Raw genomic sequence first — 9,145 nt, forward strand, 5'->3', positions numbered from 1 at the left:
ATTAAATGTAATGTTTGGGGAAGTTGGCAGCAGTACCCACAACTCCTAAGGTGGAAAGTGTGATAATTGAGGTCAGATAGTTTCGTTTATTGCTCTGGTCTGAAATTATTTCACACCGTTTTGCTCTGCAATTCAGCGTCACTACAGAGTACCAATGAGGAAAAGGCAATCAGTAACAATGATTGTTACCAAGCAACAAGCAGCCATGGCAAGAATTAAATAAAAGGAACGTAAATGGACCACAAAACTCAATCACCAGAAAAAGGAAGCATATGGGAGAAAAAGAATATAGGAGAAAGTTTTCCCAGTTTCTGTTAAACTTCATTGAAAAAAACTACAGGCCACGATGCAACATATGGTCACTGTAGAAAATTAGGAAAATATGTATCAAAAAGAAACTAATCACAGGCATGACTTCACCACTGACGGCTTTTAAGAAGAGTTGGGTGCAAAAAAAAAAAAAAAAAAAAAAAAAAAAAAAGTTGGGTGCATTTTCTTCCCAACACACACATGCTCAGTTTCCTATCTTGCTTTTTCCACTTCACTTTATACAGTGTTTCCCCATGTTATTAAAAATCCCTAGTGGACATCATGTTAAGTAACTGCATAGCACAGGCATTGATCAATTACTCTTTGCAAAACACTACAAATTGGTGCTTTGGAAGGACCGCACAGGGGAAAGGAGGTGAGTTGAGAACCTAAGCGCCAGGCCTCCCTCACTGTTCTCCTGTGCTGAGTTCTGACGTTAGGTCAAAGGTGTGGCATCTTTCCAATCTCCAGTTTGGGAAAAATAAAAACCTGTGCTGGGGATGCGGTGGGAGGTCGGTCTCTGAATTTTGTGGTGGCACCCGGTGCATTGCTTTGTGCTGCAAACCATAAAGGCAGTACACACAACTTTCCAATTATTAGTGGCATTTTTTTTTTAAGGTCAGCCATCAGGGGCCTCAGCACTTCCTGGAATCACAGTGAGTGGGCCTTCAGCTGTTCCTTAAATTTCCTACCTTCACGTGCTGGCTCCTTCGGAAGCTCTGTAGAGCTATTATTATAGTCATCTTTCCTGTTAGAGGGTCATTTTGTTTGATTTAAAAAAAAAAAAACAACCCTCACAATAGCGAAGCTCCAGAAGTACTTTTTAACTGCCGTGCTAGCAATTTCCCCCGCTATGTGATCACAGCGTGTGCCAGGCAAGACCACCCACATTCCAGCCGTTTAACTCCGTTAACCTCTGAGGAACGAGCAGGCATCACCGATCGCAAATCCAGTTGCAGAATCTGCCTCTCAGGTTTTTCTTTGTGACAAGAGCGCTGCTAGCCCTCTTGGGTTGGAGCAGTGCATTGGTGGTGTCATGTGAGACTGTGCTCCCCTGGTCTCCTGGGCGGCAGCACGTGAGAACCACCCTCCCCCCGGCCCCAAAGTGTGTTCTCATAAATTATTCAAGAGGCCAAGTTCAGGGGAAGGAGCATGGACTCCGGAGCAAGACAGACCTGGGTTTAAATCCTAGGTTTACGCTAAGCGGCCTGTTCTCGTGACTAGACCGGGCCAGCTGCATGTCCCCTGGGAGCCTTGGTGTTCTCACCTGTAAAACAGGAAAATAATACCCGCTCCACGGAACCCAGAACTCGGCAAGGGCTCAGGACTGGACGAACATTGCTAGTGGGTGGCTTCTGTGCTCAGAGCCCAAGGTCGTGTTCAAGGCGAGACCGGCATGCCAGAGGGAGGCCGTTTCCTGGGCAGGCCGAAATCTGTACCGTGAGTCACACCCCTGCCTTGCGAGGCCAAGGATGATGCTTTTTCAATAAACTGCTGTCTCTTTATTCATCTGATTCTCCAAGCTCATGCTCTGCGTTGCTTCTGGATGGACTTCTGCCCTCAAATCTAAACGGATGACATGCCGATGCTCTTTGAGCCAGCTTTTTTTCTTTCCTTTTTTCCCTTCAAATTAAATTTTAACGACAAAGAGCTTGCCTGCACTCAGAGGCATAAACGTCTCGGACTGTTGCTCCTCCTGCCTGATAAGGGGCCCCAGCACCTGGATAAAAAGGCCATTTCTCTCTGTAACAGGACAATTCAGACACAGACACGGGACCAGAGATCACATTCCCCTTGGTCCCTGGGGGGATGAGGGCTTGCTGGGGAAATGACTGCCTAGTGCTCTGGCCTGGGCCTTCTGTTAAAAAACAGCAGCCAAACTTCCTATTTATAGATGAACGAATAATGCAGTATCAGTCATTGGTTAAGGCAGGACAACAACATGGGGAAAAACAGACAAAGGGGTTGAGGTTCAAGGTTATGTCGGAGAAAGAAAGCAGGTGGGATTTTTGTTTCATCTCTCCCATCCTCCTAGTGTGTGTCCACTTTTAAAAAATACCATTTAATTGGGTCTTGTTGGTTTCTAAAATAAAACAAGGCAGGGGCCGCGTGCAGGTGAGACCCCTTGCTGGCCATCCCAGCGCAGCCTTTTGGGGGCACAGGCGCAACCGGCTGAGGTCCAGACCCCTCTCCAGGCGGCTCCTGTTCGTGTGTGCGGGTGCGGGAGGCCCCGGCAGGCGTCTGGTGAGCGTTTCGCCGGTGAGAGGGGCTGGGGACCCTCTCTGCTCAGCTCTCTCTCTCTCTCTCTACAAAGCTCTTCCTGCTTAGAAAAGAGGTTTTGTTCGACTCCTTTTTTGGCCTCGGAGGCACCAAAGGGAGTGGTTAATAGGGAACCACCTCGAGGTTTCGATAGGCCACAGCGAGAGCTCCAGGGCCGCGGGGCCTTTGTTCGCTGGGCTGCGGCAGCCCGGGGGTGCGGCCTTGCGCTTCGGGTGGGCCCAGGGGGCGGCGGCTGGGCCTCGCCAAGCGCTAGGGCCCGCTGGGGCCTGGAGACCCGGTTTCTCTTGAGAAATCCAGCAGACAGGAGGCAGGGCTGGAGACGGACATGCCGATTCCCTGGGGCAGGGTGCAAGGAGGGCTCCTCGGCGGAGGCGGCATCGCGGTCTGGCCTCCAGGCCTGGGGACAGGGACCCGGCGCTGGGCCAGGCTCGGCTAAGCTGTGGGCAGGCTGAAGGGGGCTCCTGTGACCACACAAAAGCAAGGCGGGCTTGGGACGCAAGCGGAAGGTGACCAGGCACGGGGTGGGGAGTGAGGGGGAGGGTTAAACAGGAAGGAAAGCAGCCTGGCCTGCCCAGGCCTGGAAACCATCGTCCCTGCGGGGGGCACGTGGCTGGATGCTTCCTGGGGCTGCATTTGTCCCCGCGGTGGAACAGGGGGATTAGAAGGTTCTCCTGTGGAAGTTTCCCTTCCTCAGGCCCCAGGCCCCTTCCCTTCATTCATTTGACAACTGCCAGGCCCCCGTTAGGACGGGAGCATCCTTACAAACTCAAGCCGGGCACCTGGCAGCATCTGTGGAGACTGTGCCCGGCCCTGACCACGTTCGCAGGCGCAACGCAGAGGGGAAACGACGACACGGCTGACGGCGACCTCCCTGTAGCACGGAAGTGTTTCACGGCATGTTTTCAGAGGAGGTAGAGCATGGTTGATGCGGGGAGTGTCTTAGTCAGCTCAGCTGCTGTAACAAACACACCACGGACTGGGCGGCTTAAACAACAGACATTTATTTCTGACAGTTTGGAGGCTGGGAAGCTCGAGACCAAGGTGTCAGCTGATCAGATGTCTGGCGAGAGCCTGCCTTCTCTCCGTGTCCTCACGTTGCGGGGGGAGAATGAGAAAAATTGCTCTTGTGTCTTTTCTTATAAGGGCATCAACCCCATCCACAAGGACTCCACCCTCATGACCTGGTTATCTCCCAAAGGCCCCATCACACTGGGGATTAGTGTTTCAACAAATGAATGGTGGGGGAGGGGACGGATAAACATTCAGTCCACAGCAGGGAGTAAGGCTACCTGGGTGTGAGCCCTGGCCCTGCTCCTTATAAGTCACGTGGCCTCGTGCAAGTGACGTGGCCTCTATTTCAGCGTCCTCAGCTGTAAAGTGGGGCTTTGTTGTGGCTGAACTGCATTTCCTCCAAATTCATATGTTGATGGCCTGAGCCCCAGTGCCTCAGAGCGTGACTTTATCTGCAGACTGGCCTTTACAGAGGTGAATAAGGCAAAGTGAGGGCACAACGTGGACCCTAATCCCATGGGACTGGTGCCCTTATAAGAAGAGGAGGTCAGGACACAGACACGCACAGAGGGACGACCATGTAGAGACACAGGGAGAAGATGGCCGTCCCCCAGCCAAGGAGAGAGGCCTCGGACGAAACCAATATTGATCTCAAACTTGCAGCCTCCAGAACTGTGAGAAAATAAATGTCTGTTGTCTAAGCCGCCCCATCTGTGGCATTTATTATAGCCGCCTCAGCTAAGATGGGGTGATAACAGTACCTGCCTCCCCCCAAGGCCGTTCTGACGATGAAGTGACAGAACACCTGGGGAGCAGCTGCAGGCGATATGTCGCACGCCACAAAGGGCTTCAGCCCTGAAAACACGCCACCCCTGTGCCACGCCCGCCCATGTCTAGGCGGAGCTGCAGACACAGCATCCAACGGCCACTGTCCCTCGTCCCCGTCCCCGTGTACGGACCTGGTTAATGGCTTTACATGGCGAACGAATCAGGATGCAGGTTCAGCCCACCAGGCACCAGAAAACCCAACTGAGAATGGTCTAAACAATGCCGAAGCGTGTCAATCACATACCTGGGATCTGGGTGCAGGTGGAATTTCGGTGTGGCTTGACCCAGGGCTCCAGCTTCCTCGGTTGATGATGACGCCGGAAGCCCGCTGGTTGCATCGTCCCAGGCTGCACACGGCTCATCCTCTGCCACCGCCCCTGGAGGGGAAAGGCCATTTCTTCTCACGGCTGCCTCGTAGAAGATGGGAACCCCCTTTTCCGGAAACTCCTACCAAATGCCTGCTTCAGTTGGACGCCCGATCTTTCCTGAATGGCTCAGGGAACGGCCGACGGTGACTTAGAATCATTTGCTGGCGGTCACCCTGTGCGGTGTAGACTCACCCGGACCCAGCCCAGAGCTGGGGTCAGCACCCCTTGCCCCTTGATGGCTCTGTAACGGGTGAGGGCTACAAGGAACGCTGGCCACTTAACGACGTGGTCCACTGAAAGGGGCCATCTCACCACATCCTGACGCTGTCCCACAAGGCAGGGACCACTGTCATCTCCAACTTAAAGGTGAGGAAACAGAGGCTCGTGGACACAGGTAGGCAGGAGGTAAAAACTCAGGCACTGGACTCCAGCTCTCAACCTCACACCCACTTTGCAGTGTAGACAGGCCACAGAGTCAGGACAGTGAGATCACAGGGGCAAACAAACCCACTAAAACCCACTGCCAACCCTCCTCAGACTACCCGAGAGCGTTCTGGTGCAGTTATTTCCTGCTCTTTTTATTGTACTTACATTTCCTCCCCAACCTTTACAAATTGAGAAATGTAACTCACATACAGAAAGACGCATACGTCTAGTGCTGCAAAACAAAGGACCACAAGTTTAGCAGCTAAAACGTACACACATTTCCAACCTCGGTGTCCGTGGGGCAGGAGTCCGGGTATACGGCTCAACTGGTCCTCTGCTAAGGGTCCCACGTGGCCACGATTGAGGTGCTGGCCCAGCTTCTTCTGGGCTGCTTGCTGCCCTCAGGTCCAAGAAGCTCCATGGTCCCCTGCCAAGCGTCCCTCTCTGGGGCTGTTTGCTCTTGAGAGGCCAGCGGGAGAGTCTGTCTCCAGTTGTCATGGGGTCCTGGGAATGATGGGCGTGACATCCAACTCCCTTTACATACAATGCTACCCAAAGGGATGACATCACAGCCCTTTCACCAAATTCTACTGGTTAGAAGCACATTGCAGGCCCTGCCCACACTCATGGGGAGGTGATGATACAGGGCATTGACTCATTGGGGGCGGTGGGGGTGTTTCACCTTCCCGTGTGTCTAAGTTTAACCCAGAAACAGAACATCGCTTACCCTCCCAGAAGCCTGGCTTACCCACCCCCAGGTCCACTTAGAGGTAAGACCAGTGTGGAGTTACAGCCAGTTAGAGCTGATTGTTAAATATTCAGGAATTCCATGAGCTAGCTGTTAAACATAGATGTTATAAAAAATTGAATTATATAGAGTAAAATCAATTCTATCAAAAACAAGGTCTCAAAACTCACCACTTCATGATTATTTTACTAAAACCAGTGCTTTTGAGGTTACTTACCTCTCTTGTACCTGTACGGTGGAAATACTTTCCCTAACTCTGCATTCAAGGCATTTCATGTTGGTTCAGATACTCCCAAGTTGGCCATTAGAGAAATAGTTACACTGTGGAACTCTGAAAATGCTACAATTCAGAGCTTGAAGGCCAAACGAGGCCCTTGCTCAAGCTAAGAATGGCTTTTACATTTTTAAAGGTTCGTAAAAAATAAAACAAAGAATATGTGCCAGAGACCATTGGTGTCCGGCAAATACGTATCTGGCCCTTTGTAGAAAACATTTGCCAACCCCTAGTCTAGTAATGGAGAAAATTAACAGTGCAGCTAAACTTAAAATTGTGTCCAGTTTTTAGCCATTAAATTATGACTGGCACAAAATATTCATCCAGTACTGGAAAATGATCCAATACAGCAAAGAAGTTGCTTACATCACTGATGAATAAAGATCTATATCTTTTTGGTTCATTTCTGTCTTACTCATTGATGTGATTAAATCAACCAAAGTTCATATCACATATTACACTTAATGACAATAAATTTATTGGAAAAACAGTGGGTTGGGAGACAACTCAATTTGATAGATTATGATTGAATTTTAACCACAGGTTGGCCATGGATACAAGAGTTCATCAAAAATAAGCAATAGCAACATCTGAGAATCAACTGGCTCCAGGGAATTTACAAGAGTACTGTATGTTTTACCATTTTTGGTAGGCTGTGTACTGCACATGCTTTACACTAGTTAAAATTCATAATAAATGTATATGTCTACATATGCACTCCTCCCCCTGCCAGCTGTTAAACATGTACCATCAGCCTGAACTTTGGGCGAGATACTTCCTGATTTCCTTTATAATTTAACCACTTTTAGGTTTCCTCTTACCTAGGTGTGGCCCACCTTCCTTAGGACCTGTGGCAACGTCTGGTACGTACTAGGTATTTTAAAAATACGGAAGTGGGTAAACTTCTGAGAAACACTAACTTGGCAGAGCAACCAGCAGTGGCAATGCAACTGTGAGCCTTTAAGATAAAATGGCAGAAAAAAAGGGGAAAGTTTGTTTGCTTTTCAATCTCTATAAGGCCCTGCTCAAATCTTTTTACACTTAACGGAATAAAGTCAAAGAACAAAAAAAAAAAAAAAAAAAAAAAGGCAACAGCCATAACAGTAACTACCACAGACTCCTTGCTTACTATGGGCCCAACGGTGTTTCTCACGTAGAATCCCATAAATAAAACCTATAGCATAGGTGATAGAATAAAAGACCTAAAACAACACTTCCTGAATATCCTAATAATTAATTTATCCTCCGTTCACTGATTTTACTAAGCATTTTACAGCGCGCCGACAGGAAACCAGCGGCGTCGGCCCTCCGGGAACTTAAACTCAGGCTGGGGAGGCGGCAGCCGGCCTGCACCCCCTCCGGCCCGCGCGGATGCCCCCAACGCGCATCACAGCCCGGCCGCCGTACACGCCCGGCCGCGGGCCCCACTTGCGCGGGGCACGGCCCCAAGCTTCCGCCAGCCCCGCACGTGCGCCCCCGGCGGCTCGTCCCGTCCCGCCCCGCCCCCTCGGGACCCGGGGCGCCGCAGACCCGCAGCCGTCACGAGGACGCAACGGACCCACGCCCGGCTCCCGCGCAGACCGGAAGGCGCGTCGTGACGCGTTGTGCGCAGGCGCGACGTGCAGCGCAGAGCACCTGGCCACCGCTAGGGGGCGCTGGGGCCGCCGGCGCCATGGGGGAGGGGAGGCCGCCGCGCCGGGACCGGACCACGTGCGCACCACGTGGCGCCCCCTGCAGCCCCGGACCGCGGTAGGGTCGCCGGACCGGCCAAGCCGCGCAGCCAGCAGCCCGCAAAGGCGAAGGGATGGGTCTCCCCGCCGGCGCCCCCGTTGACCTCTGACCTCCAATCCCACTACCTTTAGGGTTACCCCTTACCGGTGGCCGCGCGGTGTGTTTATAAACAGAACTCCCGGCGGGGCCAAAACCCCGGATCGCGGATTCACGCCCGGGGGAGCGGAGCTTTCCGTGCCGTGCGCCTTCTGCGCATGCGTCCTGCGGGGCGCCGGGCGGCTCCTCCTGCTCTTGCGCACTGGCGGGCGGGGCGGGCCGCCGCGCCGGGCGGGGTCGCGCTGCCGGGAAGGGGCTGGCGGCGGCCGGGAAGAGCTGGATGCGGCGGCTGCAGCCCTGCCCCCGGCCCTAACCGCTCCTTCCCCGCCCTTCCTGGCTGTGTGACCTGGGCAGGCCGCCTGCCTGCTCTGAGCCGGGTCCTCGCCTGTACGGCGGGGCACAGATGGGTGGTCACGCAAGTGAAATACTGACCTTCCCTGGCTGCGTCCTTGGCCCTTGTTGACCCCGCGGGGCAGTGTCGCCTGGCCCTGAAGCGAGCCTTAAACATTTCCGTCCACCCGTGTTGACGAGTGGGTGAACAAAATGTGGTATCTACCCGCAGTGGAATACTATTCAGCCTTAAAAAGCAACGGAATAAAATTTGTGTTATGTATATTTTAATCACAGTATGACATGTGCTGGATGCTGGACATGTGCTGGATCCACATGGAAGAATACTCCAGACACAGAATTACACGTGCTGTATGATTCCACTTACAGACATCTCTAGAATAGGCAGATTCACAAGTAGCCAGGGGCTGGGGAGGGGACCGGGGAGTTTTGATAGGGACAGAGTCTCAGTTTGGGAGGATGAAAAAGTTCTCTAAAGGGATACTGGTGATGGTTGTACAACAATGTGAATGTACTTAATGCCCCAGAATCTACACTTAAAACCGGTTAAAGCAGTAAATTGCATGTTAACGTGTATTTTAAGCCCCCGCTCTCCCCCCCCCCGCCCCCCATCAGTTCACGTTGTGCCTGAAAATATCCTTCCCATGTTTTAAAAGGCCTGGACCTCTCTCACCCTGCCTGTGTCATTTTGAACCCCTCTAGCCTCAACCTGGTGCTTTTCTT

The 9,145-nt window shown here is 52.2% G+C and overlaps 1 protein-coding gene across 1 annotated transcript; it reads right to left on the minus strand.

Annotated features, from left to right (window-relative positions):
• Window positions 1-884: 884 nt before the first annotated feature.
• Window positions 885-6,663, minus strand: LOC118881677 (F-BAR domain only protein 1-like). The gene is made up of 4 exons (XM_036826797.1): window positions 6,660-6,663; window positions 5,509-5,622; window positions 4,673-4,805; window positions 885-3,050 (listed from the first exon to the last, which is right to left on the minus strand). The coding sequence occupies exons 1-4, from the start codon at window positions 6,661-6,663 to the stop codon at window positions 2,393-2,395; spliced, it is 909 nt and encodes a 302-aa protein (XP_036682692.1). The 3' UTR covers window positions 885-2,392.
• Between the last annotated feature and the right edge of the window lie 2,482 nt (window positions 6,664-9,145).

Source organism: Balaenoptera musculus, chromosome 15 (assembly GCF_009873245.2).
Source record: "Balaenoptera musculus isolate JJ_BM4_2016_0621 chromosome 15, mBalMus1.pri.v3, whole genome shotgun sequence".
Lineage (NCBI taxonomy): Eukaryota > Metazoa > Chordata > Mammalia > Artiodactyla > Balaenopteridae > Balaenoptera > Balaenoptera musculus.